A 25812-nucleotide genomic window follows, 5' to 3' on the forward strand; every position below is an offset into this window, starting at 1 on the left:
GCTGTCTTTTCTCCCCCTCTCGCCGGGCATGGCAGGGCTTCCTCCCCTGCCCAAATTGGACACAATTTGGAGATGTCAGGTGGGGAGGGGTGGGGCCAGGGAGACACGAGATGCACGTCTTACCTGCCTTGCAGCTCTGATGTGTGTCTTGCCGTTGTCTGCAGGCAAACATGTTATAGGGTAAAAAAAAACCTCGCGAATTCAATCAAACTTCTCAAACTTGCTGGGGCTGCCGGGGGTCACCCGGTGGAGAGGCGGGAGCAGGGTGGGAATTTGCAGGCAAGGGGAATAGATGGATGGATGGATGGGAGGTGGGTGAGTACCAAGAACGCCGGGGAGATCCCCACCTTTGGTTGCCCCAGCAAACAGCTGACAAGCGGCTGTGTTGCGCTGCCGCAGCAGCACAACACAGCCATGAGGTGACCACACTTGCCACCACCTGCACCCCCAAAATAATAAGATCCCTCCCTGATAATAAGGCCAAGCCCCTTATTTCGGGGTTCAAAAATATAAGACAGGGTCTTATTTTCAGGGAGACATGGTAGCTGTGGCCTTCCTGTTTTGTGTAACAGGGAAACAAGCTAAAAAAATAGCTGCCCAAAGAATTAAAGATATAGAAGTGCAAAATGATATAGCTATCCTTAGTAAGGTTGGTAACTTGAAATGGCTGAGCAAATACAAGTATAGACAGCTATTTAAAGTAACAATTGCCAAAACATCTAAGGAAGATATTTACATGAGCAAGACTTGAACAGCTTTACACAATGGTCAGATATGGGAGATTCTATTCTATACCCTATAATGGATGTCTCTGCATTTGCAGAGAAGCAGAGATAGAAGACCTGGCTCACATCCTATTTGATTGCTACCTGTATAAGAGGGTGAGAGACAAGTACCTCGGTCTACATACTAAACTAGGGCTGTCAAACTCCCAGCCCATGGGCTGAATGTGTCACGTGCTGGTCACGCCCATGGTTTAGCGAAGGGAGAAAAAATTTCGATACATCATGTGATGCTGCCATGACAACATGAGTTTGACACCCTTGTACTAAACCAGGGGTCAGCAACCCGCAACTCTTTCATCCCTCTGCTGCAGCTTCCTGTTGCTGGTCAGCTCTACAATTGATAGAGCTTTTGGTTAGAACTGGTATAGGAAAAAGGATGCAATGCTAGGAGGAGACTCTATGGTGGGGGAACTGGACTTCCGGTCAGCAAAGGAAAAAGGACGCAGAGCTAGGAGGAGATTATGATGGGGGAACCAGACTTCTGGTCGGCTCCAGAATTGAACGGGGGCTTCCGGTTAGGACCTTTGTGGCTCTTTGAGTGTTTAAGGTTGCCAATCCCTGTACCAAATGAATGATACATTGGAAATCCTCGAACAAAACAACTTACCTTATGTGCGGCCGGAATTTGAAAACATTTAATACAGCACAGTACTCGAGCAAAATGGTTCAGCTGAGATCAGCATCTGTGGGACTGATTGGGGTAGATTGTAGGGGTGATACTGAAATATAATTTTATCATATTTTATTCATCCATATATTAAATTATTGTATTTTATTCCAATTCCATTTTAAACTGTTTTTATTAGGTTTTAGTAATAATTTGGGTTTGGAACTCTGCACTTTGATATGGTCCATGGGCTAATAAATAAAGTAAACTAACTACATCCTTATCTTTCTTTTTTGCACTATTTTCCCCATACTTTTTAGTGTTTTCTTTTTATCCTTCTAATTTGCGTATTTTTATTGTAATTTTTAATAAAACTACACAAAAAGATTGCATATGCCCATCCAGTAATTTTCATCATCTTCAGCCACAAGGACAAATAATTGGGGAGTGGGATGTTAGCTTAGAGACACTAGATCGGGAATAACAGCCTACTAGCTATATGGCTTTAACCTGCAGAGCATATACTTAATGTGAGGTTTTAAATGGTCAGGTCTAAAGGATTGCCTTTAAGTCAAATGTATGCAATATTGTGAAATGCTAAAATTATACTTGTTAATATATCACTGAATATGTGAGTTTAAAAAGAGTATCAGAAATAAACAGAAACCTCAGACAAGAGCTTGGGGAGCAATGTAGAGTAGGTAAAATTTAAAGAAGAAAATATACAAGATCATTGTATTTCATTGTGATTAGCATGCACCTGTTGCTTCTGTGGTTAGATAATTGCCATTCAAGACAGTTCATATCTTAAAAATGGAAGAGGAGGAGGAAGCAAGCAGCAAAAACAAAACAACAACAACAAAGCAGCCTTGCAATTTGAATATCAGTTCATTCTCTGCCTAAAATGGGGAAAATATTAATTGCCTGGCAAATATATAAATAAACAAGATAGCAAAAAGGTAACATTTTAGAAGTATTTTATTCTAGTTCATTTCCTGATGAAGAGAAAGCAGGGTTTTTCATTTCTTTTCCCCTGTCTCCACATTCCAACTTTGGCCCAGTTCAGCCAGCTTACTTGATCTAAACTAAAATATAAAAAACAGAAAGAGATACAGAGAAGGAAAGACACAGAACATATCAACAGTTAAACAGCCCAGTTAAAATGGGTTTTTTAAATACTCTATCCAGAGTTTTCTGTGGCCTTCAAGCTACTCCATTATCCTTATATATGGGAGATATTGTGTTGTCTTCAATGTTGAAATAAAATTCAATGTCCAGCCAAATTCTGTACATTTTGTAGTATTAGAACAAAGCCATCTTTTCTGTCCATAAGATAGGAAGAATGTTTTCAACTATACCTGAACCTGAACTTCTAGAAGTTGGCTATTTCTATTTTAAAGGTTCTCCTGAAAAAGTCACATATTTATTACATTTGTAACTGGTGGCCAGTAGAGTTCAATTAAGCTAGTACAGTTGAAGCTAAACCATTTCTTTTTTTCCATGCATTCTGAAAATTGAACAAGATTCTAGTATATGGAAGAGACAACAATAAATAAAAATATATTTCGTAAATCAATTTTAATATTTTTTTGTATTTCCATTAATAAAATGGAAAGTGGCTGAGAAATCAATTCTAAAACCTACAGTATAACGATTGGTCTTGAATTTGATAAAAGAAGGAAGGAGTAGTCTTGCAATGTTGCATAACAAGAAAATAGGGCTAAGAAGAGAAGGAAAGAAAGAATAAAAGAAGACATTGTTCAAAAGATCAGAGAAGACAGAAAACCATTTATTGATAGGCAGACATTAGAAGTGGAAATGGCAGAAATAGGAGATTTAAGGGCACTTTATCAAATTACTAAGTGATTGGCAGGAGTTTTAGCTACAGAAAAGATAATCCAATAAAAGGAAAAACCTTTACTGAACTAAAGAGAGAAAAGTATTAAAGATTTGAGCAGCTTTTCTATGCCACCAAAACTAACACTCAATTTTGATAACATAGAAAAGGTTATGGAATTTGACATTCACTCTTTAAAAACTGCTTCTAAATGCTGAATATTAAAAAGATGAAAGAGCATCACAGTTCAACTACTCAACATAAGTAGCGTGCAACTAACTTCATACCACTATTCTGCTTCCTCAAAAGGCATTGGAGGGAAGCTCTAATCAAAATGTTCTCAGAAGTCATGCAACTATCTATATAAATTACTTTAGGATTATGAAGGTTTAAATTCCAAAAAATGTACTTTTCAGAACCATATCAACTTTGACATTCCATTTATTTAAGGCACAATCTCCAAAGAACAAGTTATGGTTGATCTAGTCAAATATTACTAGATTAACACTTTTATTCAAATATTTGTTTTAAATATTTTATTTATTTGCTTCAATTTATATTTTTTTTCCATATCAAATATGATTTAATTCTGGATGAGAAGGCGGACTTCTTTTCCGTTATCAAAAACTGGTTAGACACAGAATGGAGGGGGTCCCTATTTCTAAAATGCACCGCTCTGATTTTTGGGTATAGTACCAGTCATGACTTTAGAGAAAAAATAGGCATGTGACTTGAATTTCATGAATTTCAACCATGGAAAGTCCAGAAAAGAAGCACACCCAAAAGTACTTGCTTTAACTTTATTGTAATGCAACATGAACAGAATCTTGCAAGTCTGGAAATAAATCTCTTGTCTTCACCCTTACAGTCCAAGAAACTAGAGAGGGTCTATTCTCAGATATTTTTTATTCACCATTCTCACTGCTGCTTGTCTGACTGATGTTTAGTCTATGGCTCTTCTACCTGTCTCCTTTGTAACTCCTACATGCAATTACAATGACTGTCTGATAGTCTTTAGGACACTGTGCCAGATACACTATAATTCATAACTGGATGTAAAATTCCCTTTGTGAGATTGGCCATAGGCCATAGTCTACTGTTTGTTTACCTTCCTTTCTGTAACATACAGCCATCCCTCCCAGAGTACCTTGAATCTGTGGCCAATGTGAAAATTGAACACCATCAAAAGTCCCTCTGACGGAGATGGGTTGTTTAAAAATGTTATAGATAAAATAAATAAATTTGTTGATGGAGTTCCTCAGATTTACAGTGCTGAGAGACTTCAACCTGGTTTCATTGGACCTGGACTCAGAGGTGGCTTGAAATTCATGACTACCATGGCAATTGTGGATTTGACCTAATTTAGTAATGGTCCAACCTTCAACTGAAATCACTCACTAAATCTGGGCAATGACATAGTGATTTGGCTTTGGAGGAAGTTAAATACCATTCCTGTGGTGATATCTGTGATTCCAGGAAGAAGGGGCTGAAATCCAGAGGGCAAAAAATGGCAGCAAAGCTTAAATAGTTTGTTGGGAGAAAGAAAGTTAAAAAGGATCCTCTGTAGCAGTACTCAGATTATACCTACAGTATGAGGATGCAAATAGTTGCTTTACTTTGGCAAAATTTCTGTCTACTTATGAAGAACAGTAAAGGAAACTTTTCAGAAGTACCATAATCCATATATCTTTTTGGTTCCTGGGCCTAACAATTCCCTTACCATAACTTCCAATGGAGCTTCCCACTCAATATATATTAAGCATATAAACTGAATAAGGGGAGAGTATATAATCTTGTCTCATTCTTTTCACAACCTTGAAACCTTGAAATATATTTCATCATGTTTCTTCCAACTTGTGGTTTCCTATCCTGTGTATAGATTTTTCACGAGGAGTTTCTGAGCTTCCTATTTTTCCTAAGCATATCACAGTACTTGACAATATAATTGAAGGCCTTTCTTTAATCAATGAAGCACATATTGACTTTTTTTTAGTATCATTTCTTAATTGTGCATTAAGCATCAGCAATAATGCTATTTTGGCCTTTTCTAAAATCAGCTTAAATACGTATATGGAACAACTCTTTCATGTAGGACTCTAATCTTCTTTGGATTATCCTAAGAATTATCTATCTAGCACATGAAGAATAGCTGTAATTTATTGAATGGTCAGTTAAGATTCCTTGGGATCCAAACTACTAACATTAATTTATTATCAGTTTTTAGTAAATGACACACACACAAACCAAACTGATGTTTCATAGCTTGTTGGTACATCAATAGTGTGGTGGTTTTTTTTAAAAAGTATTTTACCTGCAGATAAGAGGCAGCCTATGAATTTAAATAATTTAATCTAATGATTTAACTAGAGGTGTTTTTTTAAAAAAAACTCCTACCTTAAATGAACTAGGATAAGGATCAATGTATTTTATGGCAGTCCAACTCCTGGAATGGGGATTCCCCAGAAACTCTACATGATGACTTTCAACATCTCCATTAAAATCATATTTCACATACTGTCCATCAATTGGATCAGGAGAAAGAATACCAGGCCATCTTAAAATAAAATGTTTTCAAAAATAAGTCCAGAGAAAAATAAAATGCATAGGTCTATGCTATATCTAGGAAGTAACATGTTTGGAGACATATCAACGAGAGACTTACTGAGTAACAATTATAGCAATTGTAAGTGAGAGGAAAAAAGCAGACAGAAGGTAATTGGAAATAAAAGATAGACCATCTTATACTTATAAAACCTTGCTAAGAATGGAAGATGAGTAGTTTTATAAAGTCGTTCCTGTTTCAAACATACACTTTCCTACTGAAACCAATTGGAAACTCTTAACTACTGGATTCAGGGGATCCATAGACCCGCTAGCCCACCTCTTCTCTCTTGTGCTCCACTTTCATGGGCTTGCCAATGACTTCTGTGATGGACTCTCTGAATTCACCCTATGAATTTGCATATTAAGACTGTGCTGTTAATTTGATTTCTTGAGAGAAATCCCAAAATACTATAACTATATTTCCTATATTTCTCATGTTTCTTCCACAAATTTAGAGGCAATGTTTAGGTTTATAAAAATATTTTCTTTTACTAACCACAATTCTTTTTCATAAATATATTGTTCTGACATATTTTGGTTTATAGTAATAGCAATAGCAGTTAGACTTATATACCACTTCATAGTGCTTTATAGCCCTCTCTATGCAGTTTACAGAGTCAGCATATTGCCTCCAACAATCTGGCTGCTCATTTTACCAACTTCAAAAGGATGAAAGGCTGAGTCAACTTTGAGCTTGTCAGAATCTGAATCCTAACAGTAAGCAGTGAGTTAGTCTGCAATACTGCATTCTAATCACTGTGCCACCACAGTTTATATTACAAATTATTGGAGGACCATAATGGAAGCTAAATAGAAAATCACTATGTCCCTAAGGTTTAAGAACATTTGTAATTTCTATCACAACAATGTTTTTTTTTAATTATCTGTAATTAATGCTTAACTTCTTAAAACCTTACCTTGGCCATGTTCTCATTTTTGCCAGAACCAAGCTTCCTAATGGAAACTTTGAATAAATATATTTTAATCCATGTTTTTGAAATTGAGACTCCTTGGGAAAATATTCTTCAGCAACAGAACATTTATTAAACTGCGGATCAATATTCATATAGCAGTACCATGGTGCATTAGAATCAATATTTCCTACATCATTTTGCAGTAACAGTCTCCATTTTAAACAGCTTCTGTTCTCACACTGTATCCACACTTTACCTATGTAAAAATTATTTTCTTTTACAGAATCCATATAACAGTTCATTACTCTTCTAGTTTGTAGAATATTTGTTCCCTCTGAAACATAATAAAATATATTAAACATAAATCAAATTCTCATGAAAATTATATTTCTATGAAAACTTAATAATAAAACATTAACTATTCTCAAAAATAAGTATTGTTAACTTCTACAGCTTGAGAAAAATACAGTGGCTATGTGGTAGAAATTATACTTAACTTATGAAAACATGTACAGGTAGTTCTTAATTATAACTGACTATACGCAATACAGACAGTTCTCATGTACAGGTAATTTTCAACTGTAATTTACAACCCAGAATTATAGTTGTAAGTTGTTGCAGTCATTAGGTAGGTTACCATTTTTATTATCTTTCCTATGGCAATCATTAAGCAAATGATCATTAAGCATATCTATTTTATCCAATGTCTGGTTTTCACTAGAAACCAGAGGCAAATAGTAGAAATCATCTAAAGCTGTCAAAAATCACAGTCACATAACTCTGCAAATGATTCTAAAATGAGCTGGTTCCCAAAATGCATGCAGGACTGTACAGTCGTGGCTATTGAAACTTTGAAATCAGATCAAATAACTGCTTTAATGAAAAGCAAACTGCTTCTGTGATTATGCTTGCATGAACTTTTCTTGCTGGTTAATTATGAAGCTCATTTAGCCCTATTAAACAGACCCTTTACAGTATGTGGCCTAGAAAAAGAAAAAATAGTGTTCCGAAAAGATAGCTGACATGAGATATTTGGCATACTTGTAAAATAGCAAATATCCTACCTCACACAGAATGGCTGGCATAAGTAGCAAATAGAAGCTTATAAAGTCAGATTTGAAGACTCTGAAACAATAAGGGTTATCATCACATTATTATTTAATGCAGCATTTCAGCAGCTGTTTAAAGATAACAATGAAGCCAAATAGTTTTTGCTTTTCAACCTGCATCTAATAGCATTTCCATATTACCATGGTTCCATTATTAACTGAATCTCACAAGAACAATTTAACCATGACCCATTATAGTTTTAATAATAAAAACAAAGAAGATAATAAATGAAGTTCACTATACTATTGTAGGAAGGCCCTACTCCCTAGAATAAAATTCTTTATTCTGAATATTAAAATGAAGAAGAATAGAATATTTTCCCTAAAGGAGAAGAGGAGAGACATCTTCTTAAAGGCAGAAAGCAGCCCCCGTCTTCCTGCTAGAGAAAAAGAGCCTCAAGCAGATGCATGAAGAAGCTAATCTTCAGGAATGGAGATTTTGTATTCATTCAGAAAGACTGGGTCACTCTATTCATAAGCAAAGAGCAACCAAAAACTCCAAATAAGCAACACAATAGGCAAGGAGCCAAATCTGACAAGACTAGCTCAGACAAACAAAACACCTAGGATTTGCATTTCCCCCTTTGCCTATAGAACCAGTTATGACCCCTACAGGACCCCATAGGAATCTGGCAACAGCCATTAAAATATCATATAATATATTGAAGGACATATTTTTGCAGAGAAACAGGCATCTCAATCACAGAGGCCGAATGAATGCATAAAAGCCCATCTAATCTCAACCCCATTTTGTTAGCCACTCCAGAAACATGCTGCCCTCACAAAAGTTTCTGGCTACCAAATAAATGGAGACCTTTCCTGCAGCCTGCCTCCATTTTATTTCAGCAACTTTCTCCCAGATTGGAATTGGACTTGATTTTTCTTCCAACACTCTCCTGAGCTATTTCAAGTCCTATAATGAGAAAAATCCTCACACAAGGAAACAAAATAAAAGGGAACTTGAAAACTAAGAATATTGGAGTTTAATAGATTAGCCTTCTGTATAAGGAAAGTAGAAATTTACAGAATAATGTTGGTTTGATGCCTACTCTCTTGACTGGATTTCTTAGAAGGAGCTGTCAAAAGTGAAGCCAACATTTTCCTTGCTAGGGTGACTGATAACTCTGAGCCCGGGATGAAAGTTTTAGGCAACAGTTCTTTCTAATAAGAAAAAGGTACATTAAACTGACTCTACTGCTAAGGTAATGATCAAATGGTTGCAAAGTCAATTTAGGAATGATTCAGATATCTCCTGTAGAGCAATTTCAGGTTACCAGCTTCAGGCTACAGATATAACTTATTAAAATTTACTAATTGTGCAGATACCTGCACAATTAGCACAGGAGCCCCCCAGGATTGTGTGTTCTCTCCACTTGTCTTCCCTCTATACACCAATGACCGTATCTCTTATTTATTTTATTTATTTTAATTTATTTTTATTTTGTCACAACAATATATGTAGGTATCATACAAAAAGATTATATAGTATATAAACACATATATGAGTAAATATAGGAGGTATAAGCATATATATATATAGGAAGAAGAAAAGAAAAACAATAGGACAGGAACGGTAGGCACGTTTGTGCGCTTATGCACGCCCCTTATGGTCCTCTTAGGAATGGGGTGAGGTCAATAGTAGAAAGTTTTTGGTTAAAGCTTTTAGGATTATGAGAAGAGACCACAGAGTCAGGTAAAGTATTCCAAGCACTGATGATTCTGTTACAGAAGTCATATTTTCTGCAATCTAGATTAAAGCGGTTGACATTAAGTTTAAATCTATTAGTTGCTCTAGTATTATTGCAATTAAAGCTGAAGTAGTCTTTAACAGGAAGGACATTACAATAGATGATTCTGTGAGTTAAACTTAGGTCTTGTCGAAGGCGACGGAGTTCCAAGTTTTCTAAGCCTAGGATTTCAAGTCTGGTGGGATAAGGTATTTTATTGTTTTCAGAGGAATGGAGAACTCTTCTTGTAAAATATTTCTGGACACGTTCAATTGTGTTGATGTCAGAGATGTGGTGAGGGTTCCAAACAGGTGAGCTGTATTCTAGAATTGGTCTAGCAAATGTTTTATATGCTCTGGTTAGTAGTGTGGTGTTTTTGGAAAAGAAGCTACGCAAGATTAGGTTTACAACTCTTAGAGCTTTTTTTGCTATGTAGTTGCAGTGGGCTGTGGTACTTAGATCATTTGACATGAAAACTCCAAGGTCTTTAATGGGATGGGGGTCGTCTGTAAGGTAATGTCCATCTACTATGCACTTAGTGTTTGGGTTCTTTTTTCCCATATGTAAGACTGAGCATTTGCTGGTTGAAATTTGGAGCTGCCAATTTTTAGACCAAGCGGTTAGATGATCAAGGTCGTTTTGAATGATAGAAGTATTGTCTGTGGTGTTAAATAGATTGACATCGTCAGCAAAGAGAACACAATTACTTGAGATATGGTCACAAAGATCATTAATGTATAGTATAAAGAGTGTTGGTCCAAGGACGCTGCCTTGAGGAACGCCACTCTTGACAGGAACAAGATTTGATAAAGCATTGCCAATTTTGACCACTTGTTGTCTGTTAGACAGAAAAGCAGATATCCATTTGTGAAGGGGTCCTGAGATGCCATAGGATATTAGTTTTAGGAGAAGTTTATCGTGTACTACTGAGTCAAAAGCTTTGCAGAAGTCTATGTAGATTGCATCTATTGATTTGCCTTGATCAAGATTTGTAGTCCATATGTTTTTACAGTGGAGAAGTTGTAAATTATATGATAATTTTTTCCTGAAACCAAATTGTTTGTTGGAGAGTAGGTTGTTAGTTTCTAAGTATGAGGTAATGGATTGGTTGAAGATTGATTCCATGACTTTGCAGGTGACGCAGCAAAGAGAGATCGGTCTGTAATTTTCGACTAAGCTGGGGTCTGCTTTTTTGAAGATTGAGATGACTGTGGCTAGTGACCAAAGTTTAGAAAGGGAACTGGTAGTGAAAGCTTTATCAAAGATAATATTTAGGGATTCTGCTATATTAATAGAAAGTTTTTTTAAGAAGTATGCACATAGTCCATCGGGTCCAATAGATAGCGATGGTTTTAAGTTATGAAGAGCTTTTCCAACGTTATCTTCTGTGAAATCTATATGAGTTAAGTCATCATAATCATTGCTGGTACGTTTGTGGAATGTCGGATATGTGTTATCGGAGTTAACAAAAACTGAGCCAAAGAAAATGTTGAAGAGGTTTGCTTTAACTGTTTCGTCATTGCATTCTTTGTTGTTAGAATCTTTTAGTGGTGGGATGGATCTTGAGTCTTTAAGTTTATTGTTAACAAAATTATAAAAGGCACGATTGGAATTAGTGCGCAGAAGGTTCTCTTCTTGCTTGGTGTGGTAATTTGTGCATTCAGTTTTTATTTGGTTGCATATATTTCTGTAGCGGTTTTTGAAACTGGCAACATTGCCTTTTTTGTTTCTTTTCCAGAGGGATTTTTTTTTTATTGAAGCTTTTTTATTGATATGGGTAGTTTGTTTTTCCTGATCATAGTAGTCATTTGTGGAACATATAGTTTAATGACTCTATTGATTTCAAGTAGGAAGACTCTATAGTGGTCTTCAGCAGTTATGCAGGTTGCAAACAGATTTTGCCAGTCCAGAAATGAAAGATCGTTGTTTATAAGGTCGTAATTGGCTTTTTTGAAGTTGTAGTTGGGAATACTGTTGTTATGATCTCAAAAGATCCCTCTGAAGTTGCAGATGATACAAAAGTGATTGGTCTCATTCAAGACAATGATGAATCTGCATACAGACGGGAGGTTGAACAACTAGAGTTGTGGTGCAACCAGAACAATCTTCAACTAAATACACTCAAAACCATCGAAATGGTGGTGGATTTTAGAAGAAAACCTCTATACTACTACCTCTTACAATACTAGACAACACAGTATCAACAGTAGAGTCCTTCAAGTTTCTAGGTTCTGTGATATCTCAAGACTTAAAATGGACACCTAACATCAAAAACATCATCAAATAACCTCAACAATGAATGTTCTTTCTGTGCAAACTCAGAATGTTCAAACTGCCCAAGGAGCTGTTGAATCAGTTCTACAGAGGTATTATTGAGTTTGTCATCTGCACCTCTATAACTGTCTGGTTTGGCTCTGCAACCAAACCAGACAAATACGACTTCAATGGATAATTAGAACTACAGACAAAACAATTGCTACTAACCCCCCATCAACCAAAACCAAAACCAATCCCTCATCACTCAAAACATCCAACCAGCTGTCATCCAAAACTAGGTAGGCACACCCCTTATTTCCTGTATACCAACCACTACAGAACTTAAATGCAAATTGATAAATGCAAGAAGCATTGTAAACAAAATGCCTGAATTTCTCCTCTTGTTAAATACTGGTACATTCGACATTATATTTGTATGCGAAACATGGCTGAACTCATCCCTCCCAGACTCCATCATTTCAGACAGAGAATATCATGTTTTCTGATCCGATCGCGAAACCCGCAGAGGAGGTGGAATGGCTATCTTTTACAAAAAGTCACTGAATCAAAAATATTCAAGTTGCACACAAACTTGCTCTTCCAGAAACTATTGTCTGTGAACTGTCCCTTAACATCCCACTTCGGTTCTTGCTATGCTACAGAGCCTCCGACTACAACATCGCACATGCGAACATGTTAACCACACTACTAACATGGGCTGCCTCTTGCTCCAATCCTATCCTCTCATTTTATTTTATTTTTATTTGCATTTATATCCCGCCCTTCTCCGAAGACTCAGGGCGGCTTACACTATGTCAAGCAATAGTCTTCATCCATTTGTATATTACATACAAAGTCAACTTATTGCCCCCAACAATCTGGGTCCTCATTTTACCTACCTTATAAAGGATGGAAGGCTGAGTCAACCTTGGGCCTGGTGGGACTTGAACCTGCAGTAATTGCAAGCAGCTGCTGTTAATAACAGACTGCATTAGTCTGTTGAGCCACCAGAGGACCTCATCTTCCTCTTATTAATTGGATAACAAACGAATGTACAACTGAACCCATCCATACTACCCTGTACAATGCTGTTACAAATCTAGGTCTTGATCAACTAGTAACTAACAATACAAGACTCAACAACTGCCTTGACCTCATCTTCTGCAACAACGCAAACTCAATTTATGGACTACAAATAAAAGGGTTTTTTTATTTGTAGTCCATAAATTGAGTTTGCGTTGTTGCAGTGAGCACAACATGACAGACTTTTGTCTCAATTTCCATAATAATAGTATAAAGTTAAAAGTAAAAGTTCCCCTCGCACATATGTGCTAGTCGTTGCACGACTCTAGAGGCGGTGCTCCGTTTCAAAGCCCAAGAGCCAGCGCTGTCCGAAGACATCTCCGTAGTTATGTGGCCGGCATGACTCAACGCCAAAGGCACATGGAACGCTGTTACCTTCCCACCAAAGGTGGTCCCTATTTTTTCTACTTGCATTTTTACGTGCTTTCAAAACTGCTAGGTTGGCAATATACCAAACTACAATTTCGAAAAAGCCAACTATGATCTTATAGACACCGACCTCTCATCTCTTGACTGGCAAATTCTATTCTCTAACTGTATCACTGCTGAAGACCACTATAGCGTTTTCCTACTTGAAGTCAATAGTCATTAAACTATATGTACCACAAACCACCACCAAAATCAGGAAAAACAAATTACCCATTTCTATAAAAAAGCTCCAATCCCCCCAAAAAATCCCTCTGGCGAAAGAACAAAACTGGCTATGTAGCCAATTTTAAAAACTGCTACAAAAATATATGCCACCAAATAAAGACTGAATGCACCAATTACCACATCAAACAAGAAGAACACCTCTGCGCACAAAATCCAATCACGCTTTTTATAATTTTGTGAACAACAAATTTAAAGGCTCGAGATCCATCCCACCACTAAAAGGATCTAACAGTAAAGAATGTAATGATGAAACAGTTAAAGCAAACCTCTTTAACACATTCTTCGGCTCAGTCTTTGTTAACAGTAATGGCTCATACCCAACATTTCCCAGTCGTACCAACCATGATTACAATGATCTAACACAAATAGATTTCACAGAAGATAATGTTGCAGACCGAAACCATCTCTATCTATTGGACCTGATGATCTATGTGCATACTTCTTAAAAAAGCTTTCCACTGTTATAGCAAAACCCCTAAGCATAATCTTTGAAAAAATCTTTCAGGACCAGCTTCCTTCCCAAACTATGGTACCTAGCCATGGTCATCCCAGTCTTCAAAAAAGGAGACCCCAGCCTAATTGAAAATTACAGACCAATTTCTTTATGCTGCGTCACCTACAAAGTAATGGAATCAATCATCAACCAATCCATCACCCTCCACCTTGAAACAAACAACCTACTTTTTAATAAACAATTTGGTTTCAGAAAAAAATTATCCTGTAATTTACAACTTCTTCACTGCAAAAACATATGGACTACAAATCTTGATTAGGGCAAAGCAATAGATGCAATTTATATAGACTTCTGTAAAGCTTTTGACTCGGTGGTACATGACAAATTACTTCCAAAACTAAAATCCTACGGCATCTCCAGACCCCTCCATAATTGGAAAACAGTGTTCCTGTCAAACAGGCAACAAGTGGTCAAAATAGGCAGTGCCCTATCAAATCCTGTTCCTGTCAATAGTGGTGTCCCCCAAGGCAGCGTTCTAGGACCAACACCCTTCATATTATACATTAACAAACTCTGTGACCATATTATAAGTAATTGTGTTCTCTTTGCCGATGATGTTAAACTATTTAACACTACCAACAATACAGCTACCCTTCAAAAAGACTTTGACTTTGTGTCGGAATGGTCAAAAATTTGGCAACTCCAAATCTCAACCAGCAAATGCTCTGTCTTACACATTGGAAAAAAGAATCAGAACACTAAATACCAGCTTGATGGACATTACCTTGTAGATGACCCTCACCCCGTCAAAGACGTTTTCATATCAAACGATCTAAGTGCAAAAGCCAACTGCAACTACATCACCGAAAAGGTTTTACGGGTTATAAACTTAATCTTGTGTATCTTCTTCTCCAGAAAGATTATACTACTAACCAGAGCATACAAAACATTTGCTAGACCAATTGTCGAATACAGCTCACTGTCTGGAACCCATACCTCATTTCGGACATTAATACAATTGAGCGTGTCCAGAAATATTTTACAAGAAGAGTTCTCCACTCCTCTGATTACAACAAAATACCTTATGCCACCAGACTTGAAATCCTGGGTTTAGAAAATTTAGAACACCGCTGCCTTCGGCATGACCTGAGTATAACTCATAAAATCATCTGTTACAATGTCTTTCCTCTTTAAGACCACTTCAGCTTCAGCCTCAACAATACACGAGCACACAACAGATTTAAACTTAAAATGAACCGCTCCAATCTTGATTGTAGAAAATATGACTTCAGTAACAGAGTTGTTAATACCTGGAATGCACTACCAGACTCTGTGGTCTCTTCCCAAAATCCCCAAAGCTTTAACCAAAGATTATCTACTATTGACCTCACCCCATTCCTAAGAGGTCTGTAAGGGGCGTGCATAAGAGCAGCAGCGAGTCTACCGTTCCTGTCCTAATGTTCCGTTTGATTGTATCCAATTCGTATGGTTATTTCATGCTTATACTTATATATACTGTTGTGTTTGACAAATAAATAAGATAAAATAAACCTGCCTTCCATTGAGGACCTGTATACTGCACAAGTTAAAAAGAGTGTTGTGAAAATATTTACAGACCCGTCACATCCTGGACATAAATTGTTTCAACTTCTACTCTCAAAAGGACGCTATAGGGCATTGCATCAAAACAACTAGACACAAGGAGTTTTTTCCCAAATGGCATCATTCTGCTTAACAACTAATTCCCACAACACTGTCAAATAATTTACTAAGACCATATTAATATTTTTCTCTTCCTTACTAGTATTTACCTCTTCCCACTTATTACTATAAGCATGTTCCTTGTATCTTTCAATTATGTTTTTATTTGTTTCCTAATACAATTTGACAGCTTATTAATAACCTTGACTATCACTAAGTGTTGTGTCTTTTTATTTTTGATGAATGTATTTTATTTTTCTTATGCACACTGAGAGCATATACACCTAAGACAAATTCCTTGTGTGTCCAGTCACACTTGGCCAATAAAGAATTCTATTCTATTCTAATGATACCTGCTTCCTATTGTTTCCTGTGTTAGTTGCATCATCATCTTACCCCAGCTCACTGCTTTTTTACTAAAATTTATTACACATTATTTTACAGTGGCACTAAATTTTCTACATAAGCAATACAAAGGTTTTCTACAAAAGCAATGCAAAGAAATCACATTGCATCTATGACAAATATCTGTTGGTCCTTATACAAATCAAAAATTAGAATAGAATAGAATAGAATAGTTCTTTATTGGTCAAGTGTGATTGGATACACAAGGAGTTAAAAATAAAGAATACCCATATATCTGAGTTTGGTATCCTATGAATAATATTGTTTTCTAACTTTATATTTTGGCCAAGAATAAATTTTTGCTTTAAAATATTTTGGTTCATTGGAATTGGAATGACTATATTTTTTGTACAAAATTCCTCTTTAATTATTTTGACCTTAGATTACTTACTACAATTAATATCAGCCTCTGAAGGTTAGTGATGAAAGCATAATATGTATTTATGATTACATAGAATAGAATAGAATAGAATAGAATAGAATAGAATAGAATAGAATAGAATTTATTGGCCAAGTGTGATTGGACACACAAGGAATTTGTCTTGGTGCATATGCTCTCAGTGTACATAAAAGAAAAGATACGTTCATCAAGGTACAACATTTACAACACAATTGATGATCAATGGGCCTCTGTGGCTCAGACTGCTAATTCAGTCTGTTATTAACAGCAGCTGCTTGCAATTACTGCAGGTTCAAGTCCCACCAGGCCCAAGGTTGACTCAGCCTTCCATCCTTTATAAGGTGGGTAAAATGAGGACCCAGATTGTTGGGGGCAATAAGTTGACTTTGTATATAAATATACAAATAGGATGAAGACTATTGCTAACATAGTGTAATATATAAATCATAAGGATTGCCAGCAAAAAGTTATAGTCATACAGTCATAAGTGGAAAGAGATTGGTGATGGGAACTATGAAACGATTAATAGTAGTGCAGATTCAGTAAATAGTCTGACAGTGTTGAGAGAATTATTTGTTTAGCAGAGTGATGGCCTTCGGGAAAAAACTGTTCTTGTGTCTAGTTGTTCTGGTGTGCAGTGCTCTATAGCGTCGTTTTGAGGGTAGGAGTTGAAACAGTTTATGTCCAGGATGCGAGGGATCTGCAAATATTTTCACGGCCCTCTTCTTGATTCGTGCAGTATACAGGTCCTCAATGGAAGGCAGGTTGGTAGCAATTATTTTTCCTGCAGTTCTAATTATCCTCTGAAGTCTGTGTTTTTCTTGTTGGGTTGCAGAACCGAACCAGACAATAAAGAATTTATGATTACATGTATGCATGTGTGTCGTATGTGTATTGTGACATATACAGATGACTTATCTCAGAATGAATTATATATCTCAGAACGTCATGTACATTACACTATATTATTCTGACATATATGTGCACATGTAATATATATACAGAATGTTGATACATATTGTTTTATATATTTTAAACCAACCGGGAAAGATTTAATTCTAAAATGAAACCTACAGATTAATTAAATAAATTGATGTTTGTCCATATGCAGTTTTTTATAATTTAACATTTTCAACAATTCTTCTCCAACTGCCTTCTCAATTGGAAGGTGTTTGATATTGCTACAATTTTGAAATGTTTTCCCAAACATATAAAAGTTTATTTTTGGAACATTTTAATTCCAACCATATACAATGCTCTAATCTAAAAGTTGTACTGATGATCAATTTTAAGCCAATACTTTATAGCCTAAGAATAGATGGACAACTGCAATCTCTCAAGCATCCAAATGTCATCAGCCTTAAAAACAGATACAAAATATAGAAATTTTAATAACAATATTGCCTCAGAATTATTTTTTAATTGTTTTCCTCCTTTTCAGGTCAATTCAATTGCCTTGTTTTTTAGATCAATGATTGTAGTTTTAGTTGTTGAGGGACTTTTTAACGTGTTCATGCTGGTGCTTCATCTGATTGGTTTCATTTTCTTTTGTTCGATGCACTGACAACACCGTTATTACATTTCGGTACAATTCATGCATATGAACAAATAGACAGCGGCTATTTTACGAGAAAACGGAATATATGGCCAGCAGTTTTTTCTCCTCTGAGGGGAAATAAAGCCCATACCTCACCACCTGAGGTAGCTTCGTAGCATTCCGGCAAAACCGCTGGCACGGACGGACTACAATTCCCTTCTCTCCCTCCCCGCGTCCCCCCCCCATTGCATGCCGGGAACAGAACTGCCGTGGCGGGTTTTGGTTCTACGGCCTCGCAAAATCAGTGAGGAGACTTCAAATCCCGGCATGCCTTGCTACTGATACCCATTTCCCCCTTTGAAGTGGGAGGTTATTGCCTGCACACGTTACTGTCATGTGAGATGATGAAAGTCCTGGTGAGTCTGAGGGAGTGAAGGGAAGAAAGAGAAAGAGAGCGTCGTGCAGCTGCGGGGAACTTTGGTTGAAGTTTCATCTGCTTCTGGGCTGCGAGGAGAAGACGAGAAGTCTAAGCTAAAGTGGGCTCCCTTTCTTCTTCCCCCCGCACAGCGACCCTGCGCTGTTAACTGGTGCGTTCGGAGACGAAAGGGCCCCGCCCACTTCTGCCTCGAGCTTGCTGGCTGCAGGTAACTCTGAATTCCGCAGGGTTTTCCCTCCTGGTTATTGGCCTCTCTTCCCTGGACCGCCAATCTAGGGGCGTCAATCAAATTTCCAAGAAAAAGGCCAGGGTCGCGTGGCCTATTTTTCTCAAGTAACATAGCCCTAATTTGGAATGGGTTTAACAAGTCTTGCTGCGGTGTATGCATGCACAGGATTGCAATTTTCCTTTATGTTGAAAATAATTGCTTAACTATCACTAATTGTTTTTCCCCCCAGAAATGAGAGAATTTGTTTTATGTGGACTGTTAGTTTGATACGCAAAATACTGAAGGCCAGGCATATATTCCTTTTCCTTTTATTTATTAGAATTCAGATTCTCTCAAACTTTTGTTTATATATCACATTTACAACTGCCTAGGATTGTTATGAGTAGAGCAATCTATAAATGTGATTTATAAATAAGCGTTTCGTTGAAATTCCTCTGTGAAGTCTAGAACTTTCAGTTTTGAAATGGTGTGCAGAGGTCACCAGAATCCTCGTCCTTGCATGTACTTAGAACTGAATCTTTGTTATTTGAATTTGATTGTTAATGAAAGAATAAAGAGAAATAGAATGAAAAATATCTGACAGCATTTCAGAAAGGGAAGTATGCTATCCATTCATGGAAATTATCAGGAATAATCAGACCAGATAACATGTCCTTTTATTCAATTTCTAAACATGGCCAATAGCAATGTACATTTTAAACGAAAGATGCAAGAAACTGTCAGTGCTGTTTGTGAATAGGCATAATTAAGCTTTGCAGAATAAATTGTAGATTGGGATATGGACTCAGTTTGGAATACAGATATACCTCATTTAGTGGTGGTCTCATTTAGTGACTGTAATGGTGATGAAAAAATAACTTTGCAACCAATCCTCACATTTAACTTTGTAAAACAAAGGAAAGCTAAAGCAGGATCTTAAATACAGTTGTGATTTCACTCAATGATTGCTTTGCTTAATGACTGAGCTGCCAGGCCCAATTGTGGTCAAAAACTACTTGTATTTGACAAAAGGAACGGGCAAAGGCTTTCTGCCTTTTCACTTCTGGTATGAAAGAAGTTATAATAAATGAAAATATATAGTAACCAAGAGTGGAACTGAAAGCTAGAGATGTATGAATATCCAAAGCTTAATTTTACAGAATTGCTACTTCGTTGTAAGTACTGTTATCTAAATGCTTCAATGTATGTGTTATTCTGAGATTTGTTCTTTTAATGACTTCAGACAATTTAATTGAGTCCTCATCCCTAATTATTGTTTAATATTTTAAACCTAACTTTGGTTCTTTTAAGTTTCACTGTTACATAGGAAGACTTAGGAATTACTGGGATGCTTTTTTAGTTTGTATATTCCATGCCCATCTGTATCTCCTCCTGTTTCTAACAACAGAGTTAGAAACCAATATGGCAGCATCTTCTCATTGAAATAATGAGAAGAATAACTTTAAAAATAATTAATGTATTATATTTCTTGAAAAAATTCTGAGATTGGAGAAATGGAAAAGCTTATTTGAAAGGTAGGTTAAACAGAATTGGATGAACATATTCAAGATTCGGTTTACTTTTGGTACTATATAAAGATAAATTCTGTTGTAGTAAGTTTACATCTTTCTGTAACATTTTGAAGATACCTGTTCTTCTCTCATCTACCTGCCTGGTACTTGGTCTTCCTGTTATAATGCAAGTTTAAATGTTTCATTATATAGAATCCTCTTCCTAAATAGTATTTTCATACACAACCTTTCAATTTGTATCTTTTGTCTGAAAGGATCACTTTTAGGTACCTATAATATTCCTTTTTATAAGTGCTCTTCAAAAAGTCAGTCTTCACCAGCTATCTCAATTAATTAATTGAGTATTCATGAAAGAAGAATTCAGAAAATTTATATGGCTACCCAACACATGGTGGTTCTGGGTGGCTTACAAAAATAAAAGCCCAGTACAAAACCAATAAACTTCCACTTCCCTGGTGACAATAATTTAGATATTCTTTCTGAAGGCAATCTATATTTAACACGATAATCACCAAAACAGCCAGAATGACATAGTAATCAAGATGTTGTGGTAAATAGAAGAGACCCAAGTTCAAATCCACCCTGGATGTGGAAGGGGTTACTGAAACCAGGCGAATTTTTCTCTCTCTTCCAGCTTAACCTATTCTGGAGAAAAGAGTCCTACGTATGTCTATGGAGATTCACAATTATCAAGGTCATGGTTATCCCATTGGTGCTTTTCAAAAGGCTGGGGAACAGAAGGATTTGTATCTTTGCAATTATCTGGCTGTTAGTGTTCGCTCTCTGAGAGTCATTGAGGTCACTTGGGGAGAGTTAATCTCAGGGTCACCTGAATCAGAGTGGAAATAAGTGCAGAACCTTCCTGGAACTGCTGAAAGGACTGTGTTGAGGCCTGGAGATGGGTGATGTCGTATCCTTCCCCTTCTGTTGAGAGAGGGTTATTCAATTTTAACATAGATGATTTTTTTGGCCCATTTTTCAAGCCAAGTCAAAGGGATCATTTTGTTGGCTATTTCTTCTCTGAAAGCTAACAATATATCTAAAATTTAAGACAATAATTGATGCTAAATGAAAATTGATATAACTTACTCAAAGGGGAAAATATTAGCAACTTTTGTAAATCTCTGCTTAAAGCCTTTGGATGAAATACCATTATCTAATATTGCTAAAGCAGACTGAAATAGCTCTATTTTTGTTACTTTTGTAATGATACTTTTTAGTGGGCTAGCTTTTAAGTCGATGTTTTTGTTGAATAGATATTTTAATTCACTTGTTCTGGTTATATACTTTGAAATTTTTAAACTTTTGAGGTTTAATTATTTTTTTCTACATTTCAGTTGTATTTTATATTGCTGTTACATTTGAATGAAATCTAGATTTTCTTCCAAATACTTTATCTTTAAAGTGGGCAGTCTCTTAGAATTTCTGAAAACAGGTTAATAGAAATATATTTGGTATTTTTTCTAAAAAGAAATCTTCTTTGGGGGCATTGTCACATTGTTTTTCTTCCTTTCCTTCATTTTTCAATATGATACATAGTGAAAATATGGAATGAAAATATACTGAAATGTGAAAATGAGATGATAAATAAACATACTATTTTAAAATAAAAGTTCAAAGGAACATTGACATTTTATAAGTTCAAATTGTGCTCTTCCTTTCCAAAATAGCCATCTTGTATGTATATAGGTAGGTAGGTGCTTATTGGATGTTTAACAATCTTATCACTATTTTTATTTAGCTATCATGGAAGAAGTAGCTGAAGATGACATTGATATCCTGAATCGTGAAAAAGCAGACACTCACCACAGACAAGATGGACAATTTCCTATTCCAGTGTTTTCAGGAGAAGAATCAGTTGCTTCACATTTTGCCCTTGTCACTGCTTATGAAGATATTAAAAAGCGTCTGAAAGAGACAGAAAGAGAAAATTCTTTCTTAAAGAAAAAAGTGAGAATGTTAGAAGAAAAGGCAAGTATTTTTAGCAATATATTTTTTCTTTCAACAATTATTAATGTTAGTAAATATGATTTTTAGAAACTAATTTTCTAAAAATCTTAAGTAATGTATAAATAATTAAGCACATGTGAAACAGATACATTCACTACTTGGAACTCATTACCTGTTACTTATGGCTGGGACTAAGGTATTTCACCTGGTTTAACATTAAACACTTAATTGAAGTATTTGAATAATGATTAAGTCACATCTTGTTGTAATCTTTTAGCTTCTTGAATCCCATTTGGAAGAAGTAACAAGTTCTGTGGGTCGTGAGCAAGTTAACAAAGCTTATCAAGCATATCGGGAATCTTGTATAGAACGAGATAATCTGAAAAGTCAACTGGATAAAACGGTATGCTTTTGGAGTAGCATAAAAGAAAATCTTCCATGAACCATATGTAGAAAAATATTTTAACATTATGCAGCAAATTAAGTTTGAATCACTGAAAACATTCAATATGATCTATCAAAAATTAAGCATTAACTTCATATTCATTTCTGTGTATGGATTTAAAATGAGTGTGTATCCTTTTTTAAACATTAAAACAACTCGATTAAGGAATACTTATGTGTGGCTTAAATCATTCCTGGATTTTTAAAAATACTGAATTTCTGCATCATTGATGCATCGTTTTTTTCAGTTTTTTCATTTGTCTCCTAATTGTTCTGATATTAAATGCCTGAATTTGCTGTTTGAATGAATGAAAGTGAAAGTCATATAAAAATATAGGTTGTCAAAGCTCCAGTGATTCAGTCAAATGATTACAGATAGTCCTTGATTTACAACAATTTGATTAATGACCATTTGAAGTTAACATTTGAAGTTACTTATGACCATTGCAGCATCTTCATGGTCACATGATCAAAATTTATACAGATTTAGATTTAGGCTTGGCATCTGGCTCATATTTATGACTTTGCAGTGTCCTATGGTCATGTGATCACCTTTTGTAACTTTCTAACAAGCAAAGTCAATGGGGAAGCCAGATTCACTTAATAACCATGTTACTAACCTAACTGTCAGTTTTGGAAGGCAATTTTCTTTTTGCTTCTTAACTGCCACATATGTTAGCTGGGGAGGTTGGGAGGGACTTGTTGTTGGAGAGGTGTAAAGTTAGTCATAACAACATTCCGTATTCAAGGACATCCTGCGTCTGATGGAGGCTGCCTGAAAATTGTTTCTAATTGAGTGTGAAGAGTTGTTTGGACAATGTGATGAACTTACGGGTGTGGGGCAGGGCTGTGAACTATCAACTGGGTGTGGAAAACCTGGAAGCTTTTAGTTTTGGGTTTTCCCAGCTGTGCCAACGTGACATCTCTAATAAATTGGGACTTTGAGGAATCTCAAGCCGCAGAGCTTTATTTTGTTGGGGGGTGTTCCTTGGAACCCTGACACTAACAATTGCAGTGATTCACTTAAGAACTATAGCAGAAAAATAATAGAATGAAACAAAACTCGCTTAACAGATGTCTCATTTAGTAATAAAAATTTTGAGTTCAATTGTCGTAAATCAAGGACATATATCTTTTTTATAATTAAGTGGAGTGTAAAAACTTTGTAGGAGGAAAAATAGATTGAATGAAAAGCTGGAGATAATTTTGGAAAGCATGACCGAGTTCAGTGTGATATATTATTTATTGATGATTATTAGAAATTAAGATTTTTCTTCTCCCCTCTAAAAGCAAATCAATAGTTTCAGGGTGCATAAAGGATACTCACATGCTATTTTTTTTCAACTGGTGGTGCTTTTGAAACAGTAAAGGTAACATAGTAATTTGGCCAGATCTTTATGAAAAACCAACTGATTTTTAGACTCAGACTTCAACTAGAATAATAATAAAGTCCTGATAATTTATATATTTCTCAAATTAGATGAAAGAGAACATGGAATATGTGAAAACCTTGAATGAGCAGTTGCAGTCTAAAGAAGTAGAACTCTTACAGCTAAGAACAGAAGTGGAAACTCAACAAGGTACACTTTGTCTATCTGAGTGTATAACAGTATCCATATATGCCAAGTGCTGTGACCTGCAGTCCTTTTTTTAAAGTTAATTTTTATGTAACTGAGGCATGGTTATTACTGGTGTGATATAAAGTTCAGTAGTGATTAAGGTATTGGAAAGTATTGATTAAGACTGGGAAACCCATCTTCATATGTCAGCAATGGAAGCTCACCGGTGAGTGTAACAGGATATAAATCCAACAAATAATGATAACAAAGTATGCATCTTAGAACAATTTCGGAATATGTGAGAACAGAGTGCAAACATTTCTTTTGTCATAAAAACTTAGAAACATGTCTTACATTGGTAGAAGAGCAACATCCTAGCTGGTATGGGCCCATCTCAGTGGAGAAAAAATTCTGTAAGCAAGAGCCAATTCTAAGAATCAGGCTCATTCCTACTGTACCTATGTAAAGATAAGGAAACTTTTGATACTACATTTCTAAACCACTGTGTTTTAGTAATAGGACAAGGACTTTTGAGTTGAGCCTTGAAATAAACTAGGTTAATTTTACAGTTGGCAGCACACACAAGCAATATGTTAAATCATGAAATGTCCCAGTTCTGCAACCTGTGATTGTATTTTGATCTAATTGCAGTTGCTGAACCATCTTTAAAGGCATATTCACAATTAGGAGCAATATAATTCAGTAATGATTTCAGCGTGGCTCACTAAACCCCACTTCTTTCTTATTAGATGGATTAAGGCTAGTACACCAATCTGTGCTTCAGAGACAGCTTAATTTTTTTATGACAGCTTTGGCTTGGATCAGTGACATCCTAATATTGCAGATTTCTTATTGAGGTTTGTGTGGGGGAGTACAGTCTTCTCAAGTACAGAAAGAGTCTATTAATTTGGTCAAAAGAACCATTTATCACTCTAGCATTTTTTTCTTGGATTGAGATCCTATTTATTGGCCACACAAAAAAACAACATTATTGCATCTCTGCATCACTTAACGCTACCATTACTTTACGTGTATCATGAAAATATCAATTAGGTGATACCCATATAGCTGATAAAACTCTGAAATATTTCACCCCAATACATTCCATTCCAGTCTTCTTGTAGACAACTCCAATGTCTAAACTAGACTGTTTTGATCTTGAAACATTTTGCACTTTTCTATTTTATGATGCCTCATCCCAGATTTTTGATAGTTTCATTCAAAAATATCATGCTGACATCAGAAACTCAGAAGAGGGCAAATTGAAGTGTTTTCGGGCAATGAAGTCAATGTTTACCCAGCAGCTTTTCTGAACTTGGCTGTCAAAATAATAATATAATTATCTAAGCACAATACCGCCAGTACCCAATCTAGAGATCTTGTGCTGAAGAGTATCCTAGTACCCCAAACCACTAACAGTTCTGGAAATCATGCTTTGTTTTTTTGATTAGAACAGAGCCAATGCCAGACCTAAATATTAAGAGTGCTTAAAATAGATATAATTGTTTATATTATAGTGTTTGAAGTTTTAAAATAGAATAGAATAGAATTTTTTATTGGCCAAGTGTGATTGGACACACAAGGAATTTGTCTTGGTGCATATGCTCTCA

The 25812-nt window shown here is 35.9% G+C and overlaps 2 protein-coding genes across 2 annotated transcripts in view; one reads left to right on the forward strand and one right to left on the reverse strand.

Moving 5' to 3' along the window:
* ZCWPW2 (zinc finger CW-type and PWWP domain containing 2) overlaps positions 1–25812 on the reverse strand; it is a 162228-nt gene that overhangs the window by 45633 nt on the left and 90783 nt on the right. Inside the window, exons 4-8 of the mRNA XM_058182728.1 lie at positions 22056–22157; positions 21079–21173; positions 7812–7872; positions 6751–7081; positions 5624–5783 (exon numbers count right to left, since the gene is read on the reverse strand). Coding sequence (XP_058038711.1) covers positions 5624–5783; positions 6751–7049 — 459 coding nt within the window. The 5' untranslated portion in view covers positions 7050–7081; positions 7812–7872; positions 21079–21173; positions 22056–22157. The remainder of the gene's footprint in view (positions 1–5623; positions 5784–6750; positions 7082–7811; positions 7873–21078; positions 21174–22055; positions 22158–25812) is intronic.
* AZI2 (5-azacytidine induced 2) overlaps positions 18454–25812 on the forward strand; it is a 33051-nt gene continuing 25692 nt past the window's right edge. The window contains exons 1-4 of the mRNA XM_058183965.1: positions 18454–18717; positions 21991–22220; positions 22477–22602; positions 24124–24223. Coding sequence (XP_058039948.1) covers positions 21996–22220; positions 22477–22602; positions 24124–24223 — 451 coding nt within the window. The 5' untranslated portion in view covers positions 18454–18717; positions 21991–21995. The remainder of the gene's footprint in view (positions 18718–21990; positions 22221–22476; positions 22603–24123; positions 24224–25812) is intronic.

Source organism: Ahaetulla prasina, chromosome 4 (assembly GCF_028640845.1).
Source record: "Ahaetulla prasina isolate Xishuangbanna chromosome 4, ASM2864084v1, whole genome shotgun sequence".
NCBI lineage: Eukaryota > Metazoa > Chordata > Lepidosauria > Squamata > Colubridae > Ahaetulla > Ahaetulla prasina.